Source organism: Mixophyes fleayi, chromosome 4, assembly GCF_038048845.1.
Source record: "Mixophyes fleayi isolate aMixFle1 chromosome 4, aMixFle1.hap1, whole genome shotgun sequence".
Taxonomy (NCBI): Eukaryota; Metazoa; Chordata; class Amphibia; order Anura; family Limnodynastidae; genus Mixophyes; species Mixophyes fleayi.
The window spans coordinates 115,594,170-115,621,466 of record NC_134405.1 but is presented as its reverse complement, the minus strand read 5'-3'; the positions used below and the strand labels follow the sequence as shown (position 1 = coordinate 115,621,466).

The 27,297-nt window shown below is 38.1% G+C and overlaps 1 protein-coding gene and 1 long non-coding RNA gene across 5 annotated transcripts in view; one reads left to right on the top strand and one right to left on the bottom strand.

The window, feature by feature from the left end:
* TCF12 (transcription factor 12) overlaps window positions 1-27,297 on the bottom strand; it is a 176,608-nt gene that overhangs the window by 43,194 nt on the left and 106,117 nt on the right. For all 4 annotated transcript variants that reach the window (XM_075208047.1, XM_075208048.1, XM_075208050.1 and 1 more), the window contains exons 6-8: window positions 27,078-27,142; window positions 5,768-5,903; window positions 1,982-2,034 (exon numbers count right to left, since the gene is read on the bottom strand). In XM_075208047.1, coding sequence (XP_075064148.1) covers window positions 1,982-2,034; window positions 5,768-5,903; window positions 27,078-27,142 — 254 coding nt within the window. The remainder of the gene's footprint in view (window positions 1-1,981; window positions 2,035-5,767; window positions 5,904-27,077; window positions 27,143-27,297) is intronic.
* On the top strand, window positions 14,378-21,807 carry LOC142151935 (uncharacterized). The gene is made up of 2 exons (XR_012691268.1): window positions 14,378-17,796; window positions 18,515-21,807. It is a non-coding gene; the product is annotated as an uncharacterized LOC142151935 (long non-coding RNA).

The window sequence follows — 27,297 nt, the reverse complement described above, 5'->3', positions numbered from 1 at the left end:
GGGAGAATGCTGCATAGATTTCATACACGCTTTAATGTAATATATTATACTTTTTCCCCCTTAGCCATAACCTAATCTCAGATGCCACATTTTATATAGTCCAAAAAATCTGCACGTTGTGGATCAATGGTGAGTCTGAGCAATTGGCGTATATCTTTGGCAGTGCAGCACCCCCTGCATCTATAAATGTTTTTACTGCCACACATCCATGCCTTCATTTTATACATCAAGAACAGCAATGAAGATATTAAACCAAACACTGAAATGTGAAATGAATGCAGATCAGTGAGGAATGCTATGTATGTTCACTTGCTAATACAGCTGTCTATACTTGCGCAGGTCTACTTAATATTAAAGTGCTGTTTAACGGTAGCAGCGTTAGAAATGAAAACTGTGCTGCACCATGTTTTCGTTGCTCTGTCATTTTTAATATAATTTTTTTGTTAATCTAGCAGAAATCATCTGGCTCAGTGTACAGTCTACCCTGAATTAGACACAACTGTTAAAATGTAAATTGCTAAGCTATTTTTAGCTGCTGGGAGGGAAGAAAATAAATATTCCTGGCTTTGGGAAAATGATTTGAAGCATTGTGTTCATTTTGTTTATCAAGCAGCTATTCAGCCTCTAGTGGGGCCCAAGTGCTTATGCAAGCAAAAGCTTTTAAGAGTGCCTGCAGCTGCAGTCCTGGCTTCCAGGTAGACTGCAGGTTCAGAACACAGCTGCCCTGGGCTGTATAAACCATTTTAGCTCCATCTGGAAGCAAGGTTAGAAATTGATTTCAAACTCTGTTTCTATCTTACAGTAAGAAACTGAATACAAATAGTTGAGCCATACCACCAATCCCTAATCAGTGTATGTATCATGTGCTACCTCACTGTAGACTACTAAGAATGTTCCATTCAAACAAAACTGTTCCGAGTTATGACTCATCCAATTGCACCTGCGCCCAAGTGTTAAGTACTGCCAAATAAAAGCCCTCCATCCATTTACACAACAAAGAGATGTACCCCGCAAGGCTGCAGAGCTTTCTCCCTCCCTTCTCATTTGTTCAGGGAGGAGGAGAGAGAGAGAGAGAGAGAGATAGAGAGAGAGAGAGAGAGATAGAGAGAGAAAGAGAGATGAAGAGATGTGTATAGAGAGACAGAGACAGAGCGAGAGAAGAAACTCCCCTCAGTGAGCAGGGATTTTCACTTCACATGGATTTTTAAGCGCCGATTCATTTGCAAACAATTTTCCTCCTTTAAAAAAATAAGATATTTAATACCACAAAACACCCCTATAGCAATAGATTATCACAGCCATTAATGCTTTTTTTCCACCCAACAAAACCCTTGCAACCTTTTTCATCAAAGCCCTTTATTCTCTAGGGATATATTTTCCAGCAAAGAGGGATCAACAAACTAGTTGCTTGAAAGCCTTCCTGATGCTAGGCTGAAGTTAGGAAAGGCTTAATGAAAGCTTTAAAATCCACCAGGGTTTCACACTGAACATCTGACTTGGTGATTTATGCATATTAATAACCTCAGTCCTAGTGATGCAAGCTGAGCCGTACGTGTCCTCCGAATCTTAATGTCTTCAGCTCCATTGGGATTATTACAAATGTAAATTTCGAAGATTCTTGGCTATTAATCTCTGTCTGTCCTCCTGCTCAGCAACATAATGACTAATTAAACATCAAAAGACCTGTACAGGAGATCTTCTTTGACAGCTTCTGGCCCTGTTCTCCTCCCATGAGAGGAATTCAAATGACAGGGACAGGGGGACGGGAGCATATGACGGTGTTACAAATCACTGCTGTGAATCTAAAAACTGAACATCAAACACAGGGTTAGACCTAATGAAGCTCTGCCATTGATCAAGGCAGCCAGTTTATGGTCACTGTAAAAAACAGTTTAAATAATGATTTGTATGACCTCTGTACACGGTCCTACGAATCTAATTTATTTCTCATAATAATTTGAACAATGCAGTCAGTACTTACGGAAGAAGGCAAGCCAGGGGGGACCTTTCTTATCTTCTTTGTTTGTACAGGATCTGCACATACAAATAAAAAAAAATATATATATATGACGTGAGCTAGGATTTTATATTTGACACTGCCATGTACAAGCTATTTTAGAAAAATACATATTGTGCTGACAAACTATACTAGTCTTACGTTTCAAAATTCCTTACATCCAATAAGGCAGCTTACTTACATTTACTGTCAATCTCCCACTTGGAGACTGCAGACAGACTTGTTTTCTTACAGTATATATGAAGCACCTACAATAGCTAAGTCTGTTTGGTACACACATCAAATTCTACATTAGGAAAACTCAAAAAAACAAAAAGGCTTTATTGTTTGTGCAAATTTACCTTCAAACAATACACAGTCAGAACGGATGAACTGCCCAAAGTAGTATCAGAAACCGCATTATATCCATCATTCAGGAGAAAAAACTTGCATCACTGTCCACTAGTGAGGGGACACCTGCTGTACTTGTAGTGTACAATTATTCTAAAGTGTTTATTTATAGGACGCCACAAAATTCTGCAGTGTCAGACATTGGGAAACAAATTTAAAACCGAACAGGAATACGTTCAAAGATGAGAAGAAAGGGAAATTCGAGCCCTGCTCATGAGAGCGAACAATCTAGTGGTACAATATACATCACAATCAAGCATCTCAAGACCATTATTATTTCGGTCTAGAACCTGTTAACCCTGTTACTACATCGTGCACAAGGGTCTGCTATAGTGAGGGAGACAAACAACCAGATCAGGGTGTACGTTTTGGAGCTCAGTAAAATGTAGACAATTTTTGTTTGGCTGTAAATGTCTATGTTAATGGATTTTGCCTTGTTGGTAGATGTAATATTCATAAAAATAAAATGTGATGTTCAATAAATTAGATCTCACATTAATAGAAATGTCTGTTAGTTACAACAGTCAGATTAGTTAGGATGACCACTTTTCACGTAAATGCAATCATTCTGGATCCAAACATACATATCCATTTATTTTGACAAATGATCCATGAAAATATTTATATCTGGGTGGACAAAATAATGTACAATTCAGGAGCCAGTCAAAAACAAAGAGCCAGAGATGTGCACCCATCCAGACACACAGAAATGACTGTGGCTAGGTGTACTGTAATTGTTCAAGGTGTATTGGTTACCTGGCTGTGCTTAATGTTAAGAACACATTGTTTACCTCCCCATAGTCACTTCCCAAGTAACACTGAAGTGAATGGATTAAGTGTAATTACTGGCCAGATGATGCGATACTGCCAGCAAGATCAGGCAATAGGACAGATATTACGGCATTTGTGGCCTTAAAGACTACAATGGCAGATTATCATCCAGTTAAAATTGATCAGATCATTATAAGACATGTTGGGAAATGTGGGTGGAAGATGGCGGTTATCAATCTGTGTGAAGTCATCCACTGACCATATTAACAGGCCGCAGTGATAATAAAAAGTGATCCGGCTGTTCACTCCATGGTATCGAACAATCAGGATCCTGTCCAATAGAACCACCTACATAGCCAGCAGTATTAAACCATTTCACCTGATGAGTCAAGAGATGCAGGTGCCACCTCCCATCTAGCACCCCATGGGTGCTGACAGTTCCATCTGATTTAGGCTATGAACCAGAGCTACCACCTTTTGCATTGAAATATAACATTATAGAACTCTCAATGGTTGAAAATGACATTTTTGGGATGTTCATTGGAAGCTCTTTTTTCTATAAAATTGAAAGGAATCACTAAAGAGTAATGCTTGCTTTCCAAGCTCCAGTGTTCAGACCGCATGCAGTTCCCCTTTGTGCCTAAACCGTTATGTAATATGCTTTGTGCAGACCCTACTAATATGAATGACATCACACGTATTATCTCTAAAGCTTTTCTTTTTTTCTTCAAATCAAGGTCAGGAATTTAATCTCTGGTTTTATTTTATCGCACTGGCAGGCTCTTCTTCATACACATGCTGCACGACAATACACAAACTGTATGATTTGTCAGGAATAACTGACTAATTATGTGAAGTAATCCTGTCCAGAAATACAGTATATATTGTCATACAAATGAAAACAAGCCAAAAGAGGGGACCTCTGTGAAACCTTTTGTTCTTAGCCTTCGCTTTATACACAGTCAGGTACAGTTTCTATCGCACTGACCTGTAGTACAACCATACTGTCATATTTGGAAGGCTGAGTGCAGTGAGTCCTCTGTCTACGGCCAGCTCCCTCCACCACATTATCTTGCTGAATTGCAATTTTTATTGAAAAAAATTTGTGTTTCGGAGTTCAAGACTGACTTTGACACAATGGAGATGGGGCCAACTATAGACCTAGGATTCACTACAGCCATGACCCCAAAGATGGCAGGACTGGTACGTGCTCTACTAGAGTGTATACAGCCAGCGCTTAGATATTTAATCCCTTAAAATATATTTTTTTTAAAAAATACACAAAAGTGGAGTTTTTCCTTTTAACATTCCACCACATATAGCTTTGTGAACAGGACCCTCTTACCTCTTAGTTTGTTGATGCAGTCTAGTTTTATTACCGATTGTCCCAAACTATAAAGAGCTGCAAAGTATATTTGTGCTATACAAATCTATATAATAAATAAAATGGCCATAAAAAAAATATAGAATGCCCCCAAGAAAGGGATGATGATTAAAGAAAAATATGTAAAGAGTTGGATATAATGTTCACTCAAAGCAGGCATGTTTGTGAGGTATAACTGAATTTGCCTCATTCTCTGTTAACTATGTATGTCCCAATTCAATGACTAACATCTTTGAGGAGACTTAAAATGTAACAGTTGAAGGTCATGATTAAACATGCATTCATATGAAAAGTACATTAAGTATTGAAGAATATTCAGTAGTGTAGTTTACAATATTGTGGGACATTTATGTAAAAACGGTTACTGGTTACTTGCTGAACCCACATTACTACGGATGTTCTATTATTCACATGCAAAAGCATATTACAATTAATAGGTGATTAACATTTATGTAATTTATTGACTGCCCTTGCTTAATGTAAGAAAAGAACAAGACAATCAAATTTAAAAGTTTATGAAACAGCAACTGCATAGATGGAAACGTGGTTAAATTGCTAAGCTGGAGGTAGCCAATTTCCCTGAAAGCTGAAAATTATAAGTAACATTTCATGTGCACTTACTTGGATTACTACATTGCTAGAAACTTACAGACAGGCCATTAAAAGCCGCTTGGTGACAAAAGTAAACCAGCAACACGATGTACATGTCCCACCCTTTTCAAACACTTGTATGGCTTGCAGCATCTACACGTTTATTCCTTACAGCATCAAATTTCTGCATAATTCATACAATTATTTATTTTCCTATTCTCAGGTGATCCAAGCCAAAAGTTTATATTTGTATATGAACACATGCATTTGTACTGTCCAACAAAACATTTATTGTAACACGTTCCTTTGCATTCATACTAGTCAGGAATGGAAAAACAGCATTATACAGACATCAATGATGATGATGAAAGACAAATCAGCAAAGTTTACAAAAAGGTCTAGTAAACCAGAGCAATCAAATAGCCAAACAATTAATACATAGATGAACTAAACTTTCCAGACAGTAAAAGACTCACATTGTAGCCTATGACAAAAAAATCCAAGAGCAGGTACTAAAAATAAAAATTTTCCCCCGAATGAAGAGACAGGTACTAGAAATAAATACCTCTACACAGACATAACATTTTTGTGGAAAAAGAGTAAACATTACTAACCAATGGTTGGGGTGTCCTGCAAGGGCCTCCGACGTGAACTTGTTGCAGAAAATGGAAAGAACGTGCTACCTGGCTTTCCTGAGGTTGGAAGCTGCCCTGAGCTCCCAAGTCCAATATCTGTTCGAATTAGGCTGGACTGAAACACACAATAAACTCAAATCAATGTGAATCAAAACACTAATCATTATTTTATGTTTACAATAGATTTGAAATATATGCTCACTTGCAATTTTTGTGTTTAAAAACCATCAAATTTAATAAATGTGATATACTGTACAAATAATATAAAAATAGCCCTTCCCCACCCCCAAAAATGTTTTTTCAGACAAAGATTATAACTATGCTTTAAAATTCAGTTGTGTTATTGACAATTTATTTTGAAGCTCTGAAGATGTCAGTGTTATGAGGGAGAGAACTAGACATATTTTGCCGTTTAGTTTTGTAAATGCGTGCTTAATTCTGTTAGCTTATGACGAAGATTCATTTTGCCTTGATGTCTACACTTAATGAGATATTGTTTTTTAGTTTGATATTCCAGAGCAGCTGGGGCACAAGATTCAGCTCAACTGTTGATACAAATTGTAGGGATGTTTGTTTCTGTAGTTTAATACACCTAAACTTACACACACAGTAAAATCATCATGACGAAAACATTCTCACAAATAGAGACCAGTGTCCTTATCACCATCGATAAACTTAGAACGGTTTACACCTAAATCATCACATACAAATTCATGTAGTGCCAGAGCAAGATATGGAAACTTTGACCCCTGGTTGTAAGTATATTCTCAGAATACAAAGTGGAGATTTAGAAGTGGTGGTATGGAAAATGTAAGGGAATGGAATGTGATAGTGTTACAATGAAGGCAGTAGTAGAAATGGCGGTAGAGCATATCTCCATATATCAGTCCATTTCAACCACTCCTTACTACACTTTAGAATATAGAGATAAAAAGAAGTATGTTTAAGGCAACCACATACTCTAACCACTAGTCCAGGGTTTCCCAAACCCAGTCCTCAAGGCTCTGTAACAGTGCAGGTTTTCCATATCTCCTTGTTGTAGCACAGGTGTATTCATTACTGACTGACACATTGTAACAGATCCACAGGTGGTCCTAATTATGTCACATGTGATCCGGAAAACCTGCACCGTTGGGGAGCCCTGAGGACTGGGTTTGGGAAACCGTGCACTAGTCTATAGGTTCTAAGGAGAAGTGATCACTTTCTTGCACAGCACATTAATAGAATAGAAATGATAAACCACAATGCCTTAGTAAGGTAAACAGAATATGCTGAAATATGACTACGAAATATCAGAAAGAGAAATGGATTTGAAACAAATAAAAACTCTTCATGCTTTTTTGTGTACAGTTATCAATTTTGTTGGGAAAAATTATCATACAGTTGCCTACTCAAGCAATAAAATCATTGACATGTGTACTTCGTATATTGTCTTCTTATGCCATCAAATAACAACATATCTGACACATTGGTCACTGCTAAACCTCAGTTTGAGAGAAAGAAAATCACATATGGTCCAAAAGGACACAAATGTTTGATGCAATTATTATTCGTAAGTTATATAAAAAAAAAGGATTAAACATGAACACTATATTATTCTCATATATCCCATAGATTGCAAGCAGCGCCTTCTTACCTCTCTGTCTATCTTACCCAGTATTGTTTTATTACTGCTTGTTCCTAATTGTCAAGCACTACGGAACATACTGGGCACTAATAATACACACACTAATAAATATATATATATATATATATATATATATATATATATATATATATATATATATATATATATGTGTGTGTTGATGATATCTATCTCGCTCTTCTAAAAGTCTGGTAAGAGTAATCCTCTATGATGGATGGATTACTGATGACAGAATACAGAACACTCAATTCCTAGGGGAGATTCTGGCCTAAGTTAGTAAATTACCTAAATCACCATGACACCTGTCAAAGTCCACACTCCTAAGCTGATGACTTCTAGAGGACAGGCTACACTGGACTGTTACTAGGAACTAAACCGATGGCATGAGAAAGTGTTTTGTTGTTGTTGTTGACTTATTTTAATACCACAGCATTACAAACTCTACTGAGAAGATGAACACTGTGACATTACCTTTACATTCGCAAGCATGTATGCCATAGAACTTTACAAAAAACAAACGACTAGATTACTCCCAATTCGCATGAAAACAAGGGTTCAATTTTAATCATAAGTCTAGAAAACTATTAGTTGGAAAATGGGTACATTATTGTTAGGTTAATAAGGTTAATCAAGTGGCAGGGGATCTTTAGAATTGATGGGCCTGAAGGGTCTTTATTAACAACATGTCTTATGAAGTAAAACAATTCCTGAAGTAGTAATAAGAACATCTTGGCTGAATGATGTGGTTGTGTGGGCCTTTGAGTGCTAGAAAAAGGATGTCGGGAGGACTGTAGTTAGAATACCCCAAATTATAAATGTATATTGTAACCATACATGTGAGGCTTCAAAATAGAAACTGTCTGTTTAGCACATTTTTTGTTTTAAAGTACTGTACCGTACAAAAACGAAGGGGTAAAGACAGATTGATTCTAGCAGAATGCTCCTGGCTTTTATGTGTGGATAAAGGCCAATTTTAAGGATCAGAAAGAAACAAATCCAAATATCTGTGACGCTGTATATAAAGTTTATATTTCTCATCAAATACCATGGGACACAGTGTAATCATCCTGACACTTACTTGATGCAAAAATAGTGTAGTTGAGACAGTTTTCCTTAGGTGAAAAAGAAAGGATGTAACTGTACCAGGGAAATCAGAATTGACACCCCACTAATCACTGGTGCACACGGTCAGATCCTGTCAGTCATACTGATTGTGCGTCAAGTGCATCCATGTCCAATTTGGTCACATGCATGGTTCACCAAATTGCACAGTTCTGGTCATTCAGCAATCAGGGCAAACAACTGGCCCACAAGGACTACAAGCACGGTCAGCTGATGATTCTGAACACATGTAGATTATGGTCATCTGTTGCCCAGATTTACTAACAGGACTGTTAAAAGTCTGACCAAACACACTGATTTTGGTATCTATGTAACGATACATTAAGAAACAACTGAGATTTCATTTGGAATGGAGGAACTTGGGAATTTGGCAAATGCACATCAATTTACCTAGATTTGTTGTCAGAGCAGTGACCTATTTTTATTCTATTGTTTAAATGGGCTTTTGGTATGCAAAATCAGACTACTGTCTATTAACTGTTTAGCAATGTAGTGGATTAGAATTAAAGTTTTATCTGTTTACATTTATTTTATGAATGTAACTGCATGAAACAGCACTGGGGTCATGAGTTAAATTCCCAACCATGGCCTTATCTGTGTGGAATTTGTATGTTCTCCCCGTGTTTGCGTGGGTTTCCTCCAGGTGCTCCAGTTTCCTCCCACACTCCAAAAAACATACTGGTAGGTTAATTGGCTGCTAACAAAATTGACCCTAGTCTGTCTTAATGTTAGGGAATGTAGACTGTAAGCTCCAATGGGGCAGGGACTGATGTGAGTGAGTTCTCTGTACAGCGATGTGAAATTAGTGGCGCTATATAAATAAAATGATGATGATGCTGCTTAAGTTTTAAAGCCAAGGTTGACATTATGACATTAATAAGATAAGCATTATAACCTACTACAACAGACATTTAGATAAATAAAAAAAATGGCAACACAAAAAGTCCAACATCACAATTTTGAAAATGATGTCACTTCAATGCATTAACTTTGTGAAATACAGTTTTTATACTGCACAAGTCTGCAGTGTTTTCAAAGACCAAAATCAATGTCATTAATCAAATCTACAGATTTATCTGCTCATTTGAGCCAACTAAGATATATTATTGATTACAACTGATCCTGTCTTCAGGGCTTCTACAGGAAAGAATATATAGAGACCCAAGAGATTGCACTGGCTGTGAATAAAGTTATGCATTTATATTATGCTCATTTTGCCCATCTGTCTGAGGTAGTCTGGCTTATTGACATGTAAATTCTGTTCTTTTTAATTTAAGTCTAATTTGCTACACACACATCCAAGATCAATATATGGGTATCTTCAAGAAATAGAACTTAAAAAGGCATATGAATTCCATTTGCAAAGCTCTCATATGCTTTACTTAATGAAGTTATAAAGAAATATATATATCTAATATAAATATATTTAGATAGAGTTTGTATAGAGAGGTTTTCGGTATATTATGTCTCTGCTACAGACAGCAGTTAAACAGCCCATATAATATACCACAATGTTTCTGGTTATATTATCTGACAAGACATACCCATGCTAAACATTCCTGCCCTGAACTAGATCTGTCCAACACACCTTGCATACTACAGACAGAAGTACTTATTAGACGTATATTTTGATAGAGACAAAACGGGACCACTCATGGCTGCCTGCAAAGTGCAAATAAACTCAACATCTCCATGGTCAGCAGAGTTCAGAGGATGCCTTCGTCCACCCCACACCACTGCTGCACCTGCTCCCACACACTTCTAACCTTAGCAGGCGGGAGGCGGCATCTTCAGCTCCTCAGACTGGGAGAGAGGTGCTGGGCAAGTAACCGTCCAATGCCACACTCCCAGTGTATCACAGACATGGAGGAGCCAGAGTTAGCAGGTCACAGGTAACATGCTGCCAGCTGCTGCTTCTCCCAATAGGTGGCTGACAATTAGTGTAAGTGAAACACAGGGACATTGAACATACAGAATGAATGACATTATTTCAATCATTCAGTGTTTTAGGCACCACCTAAACCTTGGCACCCTATGAGGCCGCCCAGGCTTGCTTCTTTACCCAAAGATGAAACAAGGACAAAGTATGTCCATATTTACTTCTCTGCCTATATCTGTACTATAAACCAGCAGTTCTGGGTACATGGTTGATCTACAGGGACATCCACAATTCCTTAGATAAGGATCAAATTCCCCATGTTCTACTATTTTATAGTACAGCTATAAATACCTTCTGCTTTATAAGGGCTATTAAGGATATAAATTATTTACCCTTTTAATGGTTATTCTGTATAGCCCACTATAAGTCCTACACCGTAGTAGCCATTGTTCCATATCACACTATGTAGAGCCAATACGTTTGAAATTGCTTTATGTAAGTCGGATGTATTAATTACAACCTGCAAAAAGTACTGACTGTTAAAGCTGCAAGATCCGAACCACCTTTCTCTCACTTTTGAGGCAACTGTGCTGTCCAAGGGGAGGAAAGGCAAATTACTGTTTCAATTTGAAACCCGCACACTCCTGGCAGAGAGAGCACTAACTTCCTAAGGTGCTTCTGTACAGTGGTTAATGATGCTGGAAAGAATCTGCTGTTGGATCAGGGACACATGTGGAACAACTACAAGGAGTCTGTTTGCAGTAAATTCTGAGTGGTAGGCAAGAATACAAGGGACTTACATAGTAGGATAGCCTGCAAATCTCGCTCTGTAGATTGTCCGTTCACATCTATAAGAACTGCTTCCAATGGGAGGAAATATTACACAGAAGTAAAGGGACTGCTGGAATGTGGGTCTGTATCCCCTCTGCGGGTCCAGGGAAAAGCCAAAGAGGGTAAGAAAATTATCCCTCTCCCTCCAAACTCCCCTACCCAGCCTTGCTATTCACTCCAGCTGCTGCCCTGAAATGCTGAGAGGAGACTACCTAGGTCAATCAGAAGATTGCCTGTTTAGCCTGAGACCTTAACTTCGAAGGTAACAGCACGATCACAGTAAGTTTTCTCCAGCCCTGCAGAATAGGACCAGAGCCATTACAAGAACAATGTTTCACTCAGTGGTTGAGGTGGGCCCTTCAACTAAGGATTCAGAGTAAAGTGGACAATAATGGACAAGGAGCTCAACAGGTAAAAAATGGATCCCTGACATTTACCAATGTTGCAGGGTTTTGTCTGCAACTGCATTGACAGGACCCTCACTGCAACAATGGCTTTGCAGCCAACGCCCTGTCTTGCCTCTTCCTTCTAACCCTCTGGGGAAGGCTCGGCAGGGTCAGGTGGAGCAATTAATTCCCATATAACTAGGAAAAGTTCCTGGTTTTACTTGGATATCATCAAGACTGCGAGGGAAAATCAACTGGGAGTTAAAGATCAATGTGGAAATCAAATACTATTCATTATGATTAATCTCATCATGGTGTATAGAGGGATGTATAACCAGGGAATTCTGCCTCTCAGGACTTTTATGTCCACCAGGAACTAGACACAGACATTATCTATGTTGCCTCACCAATGAGGAACATTGTTGCACCTCTACTAAACGTGTCCCTTTGAGCAGGTCTGCTCAAAGTCGTGGCACATTAACTCAGATATTTTTTCCTCAGGAACAGCCTTTTGTACCATTGAGTACCACACCAATTTCCTGGCATAAACATATATGTACGTGACTATCCAGGAGGCCTGACAGCTTCTGAACTGTGTTAAGGATGCTTTATGGCTCACTAGGAATCATCTTGTAATTCACAGCCTGCACAGACTATTCCATCATGCTCCCTCATCACACAATTTGCACTTGGTTGAAAATGTTGTTCTGTACAGTGCATGATGTATAATGTTGGGTATTGGGTTGTATGTTATGTATTGTAATATGTAATGCAAGTATAATGTATGTACCTCTGTATATTATATTTCAGCTGCGCAGTCATGCAAGTACATATTTGATTATCGTATGCCATATATATTTCTATTATTTTATGTGAAAAAGTATGTCTTCCAATCACACATATGGCTCTACCTAATTGGCTGTATCTGTGCTATAATCCAGACATTCTGGATGCACCATTCGCCTGCATGGACATAACAATGCACTATTTGTAAGTATTCACTCGAAGTTCCTTTTGCTATTTGACTGCAGATACATGTTTATCTGGTTTAAGAACTCTATTACTGTAAACCTGTTACAGACACATATATTGTGGAAGTCCATCCCAATGCAGTGCAGCTCAATTTACTGTGTTGCAACAGATTGCAAACTTTTACTACTTCTATAACCCAGCATGCGCGTAACAAGGATGGAACCTACAACGTGTTTACCAGCTGACTAACAGCTTTAATTCTCCCTCTCCAACTATAATGTCTCAATAGCAATGCACATTCAAAACCTTCCCCAGATTTTTACATTTAAGATATTTCTCTCATTATAATGTAAATCCACTTAACAATGAAATTCTATGGTGAAGCTGGCAATTATGAGCATGTTGTTTAAATGATCCAATACTAAGGATCTCATTAGATAGTGATGTGAAATACAGTTGTTACAATTTCAAGAACAAAAGAATCTTGAATGAGTAATCAATAGCAACTGGCAAAAAAAAAATGAGACGTTAATTATGATCCTCTCTAGTGTTTTGTCTCAGACAAGGTTTCATTAAACGCTTTGTGCTAACCTGTAAGCATTTAAGTCATCTGATCACACATTCATTCCTGTCTTTTACAGCCATACAAAAACCATGTTTATGCGTTGTGCATTTTCATTTGGTCAGTGTAAATGTACAGATGATTAATAAGTCAGATGCAGAATTCCTACTGCACTGGTAAAACCTGAAATTTTAATCATCTTTACATGAAGCATCCAGCATGTTAAAAAAAGATAATGACAATCATCCATCAAATGCATCTTGTCAGGCTAATCAGACTAATCTTGCTAGCGAGACAGTATGGCTACTGCTACCTAGGGTACCAGGACCTAAATCTTCTTAACATAGTAAACAGACACATAACAAAAGATATTTACAAATATTACTTTTGGATTTGAGGATGGATAAAACACATCCTGTTGGAATTACATATATTTCTGAAATACTCAGGAGTGCACAATGCTTTTTGTTCCGAGGGCTGCATTCGGGAGCATTAGAATTCATTTGAAAGGGCTACAAATAAAGCATTAAACTTGCTTACTCATGTAAAATATGTGGAATTTACCATTAGAATATTGGACACTTTTTGCAGTTATGCCATACCAAGGGCGGATCTAGAAAACTGTTGACAGGTAGGGACAGTGTGCTGTCCGGCCGCTCTGATTGTGTTTAAAACACAACCATGCACTGTGAGGCAGCATTGCTAACCACTGTACTACTATTCCAACCATTAGGTAATTCTATTCTGAAACCACAAATTAGTTTCTTAGCACAATTGGAAGGTGGTAGGTAAACAAACATACTTGCCAACTTTAGTGGTCTTCCTCTAGGAGATGCCGGAAGGGAGGTCAGTTGGCAAGTGTGGGTGGGGGCATAGGCCCACCACCGGTGGAGAATAGTCACAATGCCCTGTGGAGGCAGAGCTTAACACCACAAATGACGACATTAAGCCCTGAAGCTATCGGAATCTGGCAGAGTTAGCAAGCATGATTAACAAAAGACCATAAATACATAATCCAGATATAAACACTGACTTTATGCATCCCTTCCTCCAACTCCAAAGTCAATTCTGGATCTAGGTCAAGAAAAGTTATTTCACTGTCTATTAAAGTCATAAATTATCGAAAATAAAATAAAAATATTTGTAGATTAGTCCCCCTGAAAGGGCAGCATAACATTACCAATAGAAACATGGGTATTGTTAAATATGATTTTTTGTTAAGGCCTCATAAGGCCTTTGTTCAGCCATTTTATTGTAACTTGTATAGAAATATTATTTGCTAGAAGAGATTATTCATTTTTCTGTTAACTTGCAGTTTTGCAATATGTGAGCCTATGGCCTTGAAGTTGAACTAATAGAGAACACCTGAAGAATGTAACCAGTTATGAAAACAATAATGAGCTTCATATCCAGCTGGTAGTATGGGAGCTGTATCCATGGTGTTGCGCATATCTCCAACTCCCCTTGAGATAAGAAATAATAGGCTCATCTGTCCTTAGAAGGGGGAGAAAAGTAAACACCTCAAGAATACGTGAGAAAGTTAATCAGTAGCGCTTCTCATAAACTAGTGGTATAAACTATTGTATGCATATGACGTAGGATTCATTTATTCAGTAGCCTATAAAAACCTGTATCTTTGTATCAATAAACTAGAGAATATTCCTTGTATACAGAACTTGGTCTGTGTCAATTCTCTCCAGCTGATTGAAGCGCTTCCAGATATACTTGACACCACAGGCTGACTTGGGTCAGAATTTTAGATTTAACAACTTGGAGGTCGCCACAGAGATTCGCTGTCCAGCAGGCTACAAGACAGACAACGGAGGTTTCCCAGCACATTGAACCCCAACATCCGCGGTCAGTAGATTTCTACTCGTTGGTCTTCCTAGTCTGGGTCACCTCATGTCTGTCTGAGGCACCTGACACGCGAATTTGTGAGTCTCAAGTATCATCTGATTAATATAATACAGTATTAACCCAATTTGTTTACTGTAATTGTATTGTTGATTAGATTTTTGAAAGATGATTGAATTTTGAGTGCATGTGTTTGTACCTATGTATGATGTATAAAGCATAAAAGTCACATAAGACATTGATCAAAGAAGCATGTAATGGAATAGAGGGATTTAGAGAGTTATTGTTTTGAACATTGAGTGAACATTTTAGACACCATCCCCAGAGGTATATCAAAGAAGGGAGATTCTGTAATCTGCCCAAATTGTGTAAGAGAGATTTCCAAAAGACCTTCGTCCCAGATACTGTCAAAGAAGCTATTTAGCACGGACATCCAGTACAAGGAGTCCACAGAACGGGACGTCCAGTGCAAGGACAACCCACAGAAACTAGATAAGAGTCCCGATTTGGACTCAACAGAATACTGTCAATACGAGTAATATAGATAGTAAACAAATGACAGCAGCTCCCTCATAGATATGATGCACAAAGACTAAAGGAAATGGGGGAGTAGAAGGTCTGCAGGGAATTTTTCAAGAAAGCGGGGATAGCCAAAGATATGTGTGGATGGAGAAACAAAGGTGTTGCAAGTGGTAATGTGACAAGAACAAAGGGGTATTGAGATCAAACCCCAAGAGATTGTTTGAGGTGGCACAGGAAAGTTAAGAGATCTGAAAAGTCGAAATATATGTGGATATGCTAAATGCATCGGAAGCTGAATAATGAATCAAGTAGGTTGTATATTATAAATGTATGTTTGATCCTGTGCAGCTGAATAAGTGAAATGTGCCCCTCCCTTATTCTGTGTAAATGATTTCAGTGTGTTGAGATAAGAAGCACACTGTTTTTTGTTTTTTGACAATGTATGTAAAATTGAAAAAATGTGTCCGGAGTGCTGATTGATGATAACATGTTGAAGCTAACTTGTATTTAGTGTAATGCTGGGACTTGTAGTTCCACAGCAGTAGGCTGGAAGATGTCAGTTAAGTTTTCTTTCTCTGTATGTGAGTTTTGTCTCCGTCTTACTGCGTGTGAGAGAGATCCGTGATAATTCACATTGTTTGTTCTCTGTCTTAGTGCTCTATAAGGGAGATGTTTGATTTACTTTAAATCACAATGTTTGTCTGTCTTGTCCGTTTTTTACAAGAGACATGTTTCAAGGTTGAAAAAGTTGTACATTCATTGCTTAATGATAAGCTTTTAAAAAGATACAAAAGAAGTTTTAAAATGTTTGGTCCGATTGCACGGACAAGATTGTAAATAATGTACATTATCACTATAAGTACTAGTGTCAGAACAAAGCTGGCTGGGATCCAACAAGCCGTTTCTGTATTTGAACAAAATAATTTTGTTTCTGAAGTTCAGAAATATAGCTTTCTCTTTAATGAAGTTGAGAATTGTGGGAGTGAGCTTACATGCTGTTTTTATCTGTGTTAAAATGGCGCTGATGAATGTTCTCAGAAATCAGGAGGGTTTGTTATGCCTTTAAAGAAATGTTACGAGATAAAATGTCGTCTGTGAGCGAGACTTAAGTGAATATATTTTTACTTTGAACACGAAAATCACAGAATCTAGAAATATTTGTGAATATTTGGTCACGGGAGAGAGATTTTGTTGAGAAAATGTTGAATGATTTACAGACACAATGTATTGTGTCTAACGAGAGTACTCTGATTTATGAGACAGTGCTGCTTTTAAAATGGTTGAATACTTGGAACCAAGATTCCAGATTGAATGTTTCTAAACCCGGAAATTTAATTAGTGTCATTTAAAAGGGCTGTACTAAGAGATGATAAGAAAGGAGTGGCTTTGAACACTCGCCCAGGTCTCGTCACTTTGACATTCTCTATTTGTGAAATTAGGGACTGCCCCTTTGAAGAAATCAAGGCATGGAACGCATAGCGTCACAGTTAAGCTTTTAGCAGCTGTTCACTGGTTACCTGATAACAGTATACACGCATGTTACAGTTACAGTAATTCCTAGTAAATAAATGTTAATCTCTATGCAAAAGTTTTTTTATTCACAGGTCTCCAGCTGCAAAGACCCATTAGGCAATCCAGATTGCATTGATTTAACTTCCAATGCACCATCTTTGCACCACAACAAACATAAGTATAAACTAATGAAGGATTTAAATAACGTAAACTCTTCTGAGTAATGATTACCTTGTTTTGGAAGAGATATTAGAGTTTATGTGCTATTCGCATAGCAAATGCATGAACTAGGTGGTTTTTCTGTATGTGCAGAAAGCAAAAGGTTTTTATTTGTATCCTCATTACAGTTTTGAGTAAATCAGTGTTTGTAAAGACATTTACTGCCCTTATTTACTGTGCTATAATTGTCATATACTGTAAATAATTCTTTTTATTGTGGGTATGGTAATGCATTGATGGGAATTCTATATTTTTACAGAAATGAAAAAGATTTAAGACTTTAAGAGCAATTGTATGTGCTCCTGCATTAGCACTTCTGGATCATAGCAAGCCATTTATACTCTCCTCTGAGCAGAACCAAATGTTTAACCAATTTTAAGCTGAAATAACTTCAGCGCCAGCACTGGCTTTGCCAGATTATGACAAGCCTTTCACATTATTTTGTTATGAAGTCAGTGCACATGTACAAGGAGTACTGACACAAATACATGGTCGCAAGCTAAGGTCACTTGCATACTACTCTGCTTTAGTGCTTGAAAAGAGTATAGATATTGTGCTAGGACACCCAGTTACCTTAACGGTATCGTACGTTGTGACAGAAACCAAGCACAAGCAAAACATTTGTTACCGGCCAGATTTATTAAGTATGAAGATATACAGCACAAAGGACATTCCCTCCTATTGTGAAATGAGTGACATATAACACTTGCCGAGCGCACTGTGTATTTTCTTCCTCCCTTTCCTTATTTATTAGAAGACAAAAAAAAAAAAAAAAAAAGGAAGCACAAGAGGCCCCAGAGCCTCTCATGTTCACAGATATATGTTAAGACCTTCAGACAAGGGGAATCTGAGTAAACTGTATTTTAAGTTTTTTAAAGGTCCAAGGGAGACCAGAGAGGGGAGTTCATTGATATTAGCAGGAGGAATATAGATTGCACGTTATTTTCCTTTGCTGTGCGCTGTAGATGTGTACTAGACTAGAAAGGAAAGCCAAGTTTGGAAGAACCAGACTCAGGCCCATAGTAATGTATAGATCATTATACATAATTAGAAAATTCTAATATGAAAGTTTAACCCAACCAAATAAAGAAAAGAGCAACCCATGACTACAGGGGTTTACACCCAATGCAGGAATGTGTTTGTGAGTATTGTGGCCCAACACATTATTATATACACTAATAGAACTGATGATGTGGCTTATTAACAGGTTATTTAAGCTAAGTGTTTCTCTTCCAGAAGAATTAAAGTTACCACATCTGTCTTAACCGTTGTACTGTACACTCCATCTAATGAGTGTAAACTTTGTGGAACTCAGAAACCAAGAACCTTGTCCTTGGATTCCACATGCTCCTTACTGAAGCCTATCCTAATGAAGTAGCACTGCTTACTCCCAGTAACGTTACACTTAAGCAGTGCACAATGTTGAATCCTGCTGCCTTATTGCAGCAAGTTTCAAAAGATGGGAGAAGTACCTGTATATATTGGGGTTACCCTAGGGATTTGGGGGAATTCCATTCCAGCTTGAACAGAAAGAAAGGAAAAAAAAAAAATGCAAACAAAATTTTTCTGAACATGATTGCATAGAACTAATGAAACAAGAATCTCTGGTTTTATCTCACATTAAAGATAAACCATTACCAGATGCAGACATCACTCTTTTTGTAGATGGTTCACACTATCACATAGATCCTGTACCGTATACAGGGTGTGCTGTAACCACACACACAGAAATAGTGATTCAACAGACTCTACCGAGTCACATGTCAGCACAAGAAGCTGAACTAAAGGCCCTGACACTTGCATGCATATATGCAAAAGGACAAAGAGTAAATATTTACACTGATTCAAGTTATGCATTTGTAATTGCGCATGATTATGGCCCTGTATGGAAAAGTAGGGACCTTATGGGTTCAGCAAGCAAACCAGTCAATATGATGAACATACCAGGGCACTGTTCACTGCATTCCAGCTGTCCTCCAAACAGTGATGAAGATGAAGACACACACAGAGATACTACCCCCGAAGCTAAGTGAAATAGACCAGGCCGCACGAGAAGCCGCCATAGCCCCAGTACCCCAAGGGGAGTCTATTTACATGGTGACCCCCTGACCCCTGTTTGACCAGAGCACACTCCAACTTATGGAAAGACAAGCAACAGAAAATAAGAAAAAGACTTGGGCAATACATGGAGCACTAGAAGTGCAAGGAGTGGTGTAAAGGTCAGCGTTTGTGTCTGCCAAAAGTAGTCTATCCCATTATGGCCAATATAGCACACGAGAAAGTGCATCTGGGAAAAGATGCTATGGTTGTACTCACTAGCAGCTTATGGATAGTACCAGGGTTCGCCCAAGCAGCACAGTCGTTAGTGGCAGAATGCCTAGTCTGTGCACAAAGTAACCCGAGTAAGTCTGTCCTATGGAAAAGCACACCCCAGACATAATATCCCTATAAGAGGATACAGATAGACTTTATAACTTCCCAAATGCTCGGGCTTTGAGAATGTGCTTGTCTGTGTCAACTTCTTTAGTCACTGGCTGGAGACATGGCTGTATAGAAAAGCAAATGCTAAAGCATTAGCCAAGAAAATTGCGAATGAGGTAATCTGATGATATGGTGTACCAGAGGTCATTGTAAGTGACAGAGGGATACACTTTACGGGGCAAGGATTCCAGAAACTATCACACCCCCTACAGATCCCAAAGTTCAGGATGTATGGAGCGCCTTAATGGTACACTGAAATTGAAAATGCAGAAAATAATGGCTGAAACAGGTCTGCCATGGATCTCATGTTTACCTGCACTCAGTAAAAAATACTGCTAGGAAAGACACAGGTTTAACACCATATGAGATATTGTTTGGCACAGCAAACAGAACAGGCTGTTATTTTCCATAGCAACTACACCATGTATATAGTGATTTGTTGAATTATGTTGCCTTATTATAGAAACAACTAACTGAAATACATGGTCAAATATTCTCCTCCATTGCAAACCCTAATTTTGATACAGGTACCCATAAACTGCACCCTGGGGGGCTGGGTGGTCGTGAGAAAGCACATCAGGAGAAGTCTTGAACCCAGATACAAGGGTCCTTATCAAGTCCTGTTGACGACTCCCATGGCAGTGAAAGTACAGGAAAGAGACACCTGGATTCACGCATAACACTGCAAAGTCTTCAAATCAGGGGAGTCTTGTTCTGATAAATAGAAATGACTGTCTCATTGTATTGATATGTCTTGCCAGAATAATTGTGACTGAAGTAGGGATTAAGGCCTCCCTAACCCAGTATGAAACAGACAGTTAAGTGACATATTGCCTATGCCACTGTGAGAAACATATGGGAAGGAGTGCTCAACAATTTGCACTCATAGTAGAGTAAACTCTGAAAATGTCTTTGTGCAGATGCATAACCTCATTGGTAAAGTTGTCAGTAATGATTCATGTTGGATATTGGAAATATTGGCATTAGTAGCAAATGGTTTAGCAATCCTGTTGATCGTATAGGTGATAATGAAACTAAATATATGGCTGATTAAGAAGTTACTGACACTTGATTGTTGTCTCTCCAAAAAGGGAACCACTGAAAATCCCGAACCTCTGATGATCACAGAAATTACTTCTGAAACCTGACCAGACTATGAGTGTCATGAATTATTTGGACTAGCAAAGCCAAAGAACTGCAGAGTTTGCAACAAGAAACTACTAAAGATTGAACAAAGGACATGCAAGGCCTGCAGAACTACTATAGACTCATTAACTATCTTTTAAGAAACCATCTTTTAAGAAACCATCTTCTAAGAAACCATCTTTTCTAGACATGGACATTTGCCAAAATGCATCTCCTCATAAATCAAGTTAGGACAGGGAGGATCACAGGCTTATTAGTGGGGGATGAGTTGACAGATTCCTAAGGGGACCAACTCTATGCATGTGGCCTCCTACATGTGTATAAGTACCTGCTTATTAAGAATGTGGTTCTATAGATAGGATTAGGTAGGTAGGAGGAGAAAGGGTCGAAAATTGAATAAAAGATGGGAAATGTTAAATATGATTTTTTGTTAAGGCCTCATAAGGCCTTTGTTCAGCCATTTTATTGTAACTTGTATAGAAATATTATTTGCTAGAAGAGATTATTCATTTTTCTGTTAACTTGCAGTTTTGCAATATGTGAGCCTATGGCCTTGAAGTTGAACTAATAGAGAACACCTGAAGAATGTAACCAGTTATGAAAACAATAATGAGCTTCATATCCAGCTGGTAGTATGGGAGCTGTATCCATGGTGTTGCGCATATCTCCAACTCCCCTTGAGATAAGAAATAATAGGCTCATCTGTCCTTAGAAGGGGGAGAAAAGTAAACACCTCAAGAATACGTGAGAAAGTTAATCAGTAGCGCTTCTCATAAACTAGTGGTATAAACTATTGTATGCATATGACGTAGGATTCATTTATTCAGTAGCCTATAAAAACCTGTATCTTTGTATCAATAAACTAGAGAATATTCCTTGTATACAGAACTTGGTCTGTGTCAATTCTCTCCAGCTGATTGAAGCGCTTCCAGATATACTTGACACCACAGGCTGACTTGGGTCAGAATTTTAGATTTAACAGTATGTATAGGTGGTACTGCATCCCTAAGTCAGGGTGATGAAAGCTTACAGACAAATAACCCTACTGTATCCATGCATGCAAGACACACTGTAAACACACATTAAAAGCAGCCAGATGGAAACTCAAAACCATGAGCCTGGCAACTTGTACATTGATATGGCAAGCGCCCAAAAGGAGAATACACTAAAACAAGACTTGGTCTTTGCACTTAAATGTCAGCAATCTGTCAGGAAAAGCTTTCATGTATATGATATAGTGAGGCAACAGCTTGATATGTTAACACGGAATATTAAAGAAAGAAAAAAAATCCCAAATTTATTATATAAGGCCAAGTAAACATTGCTGAAAGGAAAAGGAGCAGTATTCATTGAGGTACATCACACAGCTTCAGGAAACAGCGGGGGTGAAGAGTAGGACCCTGTTAGCTTGATATGGTGGGCATGTGTTATTGAGTAAGGGTTGTCAATAAGTGGACAGTCCTTTGAAAGGGAGTTTAACACCTTCAGATGACTATCGTATTAGCTTGTGAATACCATTCTGAAACTCTTACTAAATATATTGCTTCTTCTCTCTAGCGTCTTTATGAAGTTATTATTATTTGTTGTATTTAGATGACACAGCTCTGTTGTAGTCTCTAAACTTTCCACAGCAAAGGGTATGCAAAAGCCAATAACTGAAGGAAACCCAAAAGGTGTAAAATCCCTTTAAGTCGGTTGCATGTATTTTTCACGGTCATTTTCGTAGAACTCCACAAATCCCTAGGCCAGTGGATCTCAAACTTTTTCAGTTCAAGGCACCCTTAGTCCCCATAATTTTTTCAAGGCACCCCTAAGCCAAAATTATTACCAAGTAGTCCCCCGCCTTGCTTACCACTGGTCCTGGCCGAGACAACCCTGTGATATCACCGATGCACCCCAGGGAGCCTAAGCGTATAGTTTGGGAGCCACTGCCCTAGACACCAATATTCTAGCAGTGCCTTGTGTTATATTCTACTTGGAATGCAACACAAGTAGTTCCTGAAATGGCACTTGTCTGGATGGACCTACTACAGCATATACTATGTTACCTTCTTGCACAATGTACTAGGTTAACTTCTAGATGATAGATATGCTTGATTTGTGATTAACGAGGAGATTACCATTTGAAGCGCTCTGCCCTTTTCATCTCTGTACTTCTTTTAGTAGTTTGCCTCTTTGCTATGTAATGTTTTGGAAAGATAAGTAAGTCTGTGCAGTGTGAACAGAATAAATGCTGCTTAATGATTACTTTGATAGTTGAAATATGTTCTGTGAGCACTTCAAAGTGTTCATTCACAAAAATGATTCAGTCTGTGACTACCTCGGCTTGGCATGAGGCAGGTTTGAACAAGTGAGACCACAATTTATTTTTACTCAGTTCTCTGAAGCCTAACATGTGTTTTCACTTAAAAATATACATTGCCATAGAAAGATTAACAGGTTCACTCCACTAGAATAATATACCGAAACGGATTTTATATCATGCTTCCACATGATACCAATGAGGTGCCAACTTGGCATTATGATAAAGCCAGCATTAAGTTTAATGTTAAGAAACATAATAATGTTGGGTAACACACCAGCTATAAATAAACGGCTGAAATGTAACACATTTATGCATACATATATAAACTATAATACATACACACATATATACATATACACATACACACATATATTCATATACACATACACACATATACACATACACACATGTATACATATACACATACATATATAGATACACACACATACACACATCAGGGGCGGACCCAGACATTTGTCCTACCCCGGGCGATTTTAGGGGGGGGGATTTAGGCCCCGCCCCCTTTCTGTGTTCTAAGGCTGCCGGGCGGCTGCACAGTATGTGCAGGTCCGTTCAGCAGTGAAAGTGTGCTGTCCCGCTGCTCTGATTGTGTTTAAAACACAATCAGAGCAGCCGGGCAGCACACTGTCACTGCTGAACGGACCTGCAGTGTGCAGCTGTCGGCAGCAAGCCCCTGGTAGGGGGGGGGGGGATCCGCCACTGACACACATACATAGATACACACATATAGATACACACACACATATAGATACACACATATATAGATACACACACACATTATATATATATATATATATATATATATATATATATATATATATATATATATATATATATATATATAGATAGATACACACACACACATTAATATTAAATAGAAAAGTAATTCAACAGTCACAAACCAAGCAGAAGATAGACCAAAATGAAAAACAACCCACTATAAACGCTAATCACATTCAAGGAAAACCTTACATATTTAAAGGACACAAGACAACAACAATCTGACCAATATTGCTGCGTGACTGGATCATATAGCATATTAAGTACTTTTTAGCTTTGCAATCTTGCTGGACCAATAATCTCATGTAACGAACTCCCATAGATTGGAAACCTGCGAGTATCAATGAGCATGGATGCTGTTGACTGTGGGGTTAACTGTATCCAGTGACCAGAGCCCCGGTGGAAGTTATCATGGACACTAAAAGACAATCCTAAAGTGTTCACACGTTACAATCCAATTATTTTTTATTGAAATTGTAAAGAATAGACATGAGATGACATTCTATCCGATATGATCGTACGTAGATGGCTCTTGATTAATTTGATTGTTCTCAGGTGAAGAATTTAATCTCAAACAATTGGACCTAATTTAAGCGGACCAACATGTGTATTGCAACTGTAAATCTAATAATCCTATAACTGCTCTATATTGTGCATGTACTCTCAATTTGCTGTTTATTTTATTATTCCAATCTATTTAAATGTAATCAAATTAAAATTGTTACCTTTGTAATGAGTATTAACTGTATATTGGAGTGGTGTAGAGAAATGCAAGTGTTTCTTTTGGGAAGGGAATCCAACCAGTCTGCCCATGTAACACTTTTTGCCTTGTCAAACACATCTCCCATACCACATTTTTTGTTATCAGATCTACAAAACTATCACATGTGAAGTAAAGATTTACATATGAAAAGTTAAAAAAAAAAAAAAAATCCCTTTTAACACCAGTTACATTTTTAGGTACTGCTGGAAGTACTGAAGCACACAGTTTATAGGGTAACAAAGCAAGCTTTACAGGAAGAAATAATTAGTCATCGCAAAACAAGTGTTCATTAACACAAGGAGTAATGAAACATTTTGTGCAAGCTTGCATTTGGATATTTTGTATATGGCTTGAAACAGTAAAAAGTAGCACTTCAGTGACATCTATTTGTATATATAGATATATACACATTTCAGAGGTTGTGAGGAGAATATATCTTTATGTGCACTTATATAATATATATTACAGTGCACATTGTAAAGAAATATTTTTATATTACTGTACAGTCTGCAGGGACAAAACTCCTGGTTCAATAAAGAAAACTACATGTACAGTATGATGAAATTAATGCATTATATCCACCCTTACACTACCACCAAGCTGCTGGCAGCCTGCTTGCCCAGCTAGTCTTACAATGCTGCCTGCACAGAGATTGGATGAAGGTAGGTTCCCTATTTCAATCCTGCAGCCAAACATTACCTAATAAGAACCTGCAAACACAGATTACTTTGCATTGTGCACAACTGACGAGTCTTTGCCACACAATTTTTTTTATTTTTTGTATTCTAATTTAGTTGGATGAGGCATTCGCTCTACTTTCCTTTATTTCATTACTACTTACAGTATATCACTGTTTAACACTAATTGCTCTGGAACTATGGCTATAGGTCCTACTAAATCTACTAGCAGAGACTAAATTGTAAGCCGTTCTATGGTCTGTTAACATAATTCCCTACCGTCCTATCAAGGCCCACCTTTCGATCTTATTCCTCACCTAGGGGTTAGAGGCAAGTGGGTTGTATTATGTTAAGAATATGGCAAGTTTGAGATAGACCAAAATTAGATAGCAGGCAAAAGGGGAGACATATACAATGACCCAAGCTTTCTCAAAGCATGTACACAATTATGTCTAGTATAATTAGAGGTAGTTGGACAAAGAAAAAATGGAAACACCTAGGTAGATAAATAATGGACAGTAAAGCATATTGAAATCTGGGACTTGCAGAGAAGTAGGAATCGTTTTAGTAAGCAAACAACATGCCTTCATCATCAGGCTCATGTGTGAAGATGCTGGACTGCCCTGGTTACCTAAGGCTGAGTACACACTGGAGCATTTTCCAATCATCGGCCAAATCAGCCAACATATGACCATTCAGTCGGAAGTCGGGTTAGTGTGGGGTTAGTGTGTATAGTGACATAATGGGTGTTCCAAAGTGTCGATTGTCGGGTCATTTGGTTGGTTGTACTGTTTAATATTTTCCGACCAATCACCGACCGATCATGTAGTGTGTATGCACCTATGCTCACGATCCCCATAGACTTTACAGAGTTGTGTTCTTTTCAGCCGATGCTAGCAATGAATGTCCCGGTGAATACATGTAGAGAGTGCTGTAGAAGGAATAATTCATTTGTTTGTTCTGAGACAGAATGTTTTGTTTCACAGAAGCGAACAAAACTCGTTAGGACATGTGGATAGCTATAACAAGGCGGTTTTAATCAGTGTGACAATGAATGATTGAGTGAATGAATGAATGAATATTGTGTTGTCATTCTCTGAAGACTAAACGACCAGATGAAGAACACAGATATGAAGGTAAATCGTGTCAGTGTGTACGCATGACTCCTCAGACTGATGAGACTTTCAGTCATAGGTACAATCATTTGAGACAATACATCGGTTGCAAAATTCTTCCGTGTGTACCTAGCCTTAGTTATGCATAGCTACAAGAGATGACCTCAAATGCTTTGAAAGAGGGTTGGGGATAAAACACATTTATAGATGATCTAAATTATAAAAAGGTGTGCTCGGAGAAACACTATAGCATAAAGCTCTGGTGAGTCCTGTGCCACATAATTATTGCTGTCCGTGTAGACAGCAGTCAAATATAAAATGTCAATGTTCCTGCAACATTATTTTCTCCCTGTACCACCAAGCCCCTAATAAACAATCTCTATGTCATGGTATATCCTCAATTGTTTTGTTGTTCTCCATTTGGAGCACAAGAAAAATTGTGTGAACGTGCCATAAAGGCAAAACCAATAACAAAGTAAAATGAACTTCAAACTTACTTGACAACCAGGCACCGCTGAATCTCTGCCATACAGTGGAAATGGGCCTCTGTCAGCTGTTTTCCCTATAATAAAAGACACACGTGTTATTCATATTTGTCATTATTTTGTTAATTAATGAGTGACATACAGAACTACCAATGTCAGCAATTCCAATGAAAACACACACACAATAAATACATATAGATTTTCTGCAATAACCAATTGTAGTAAACATGGT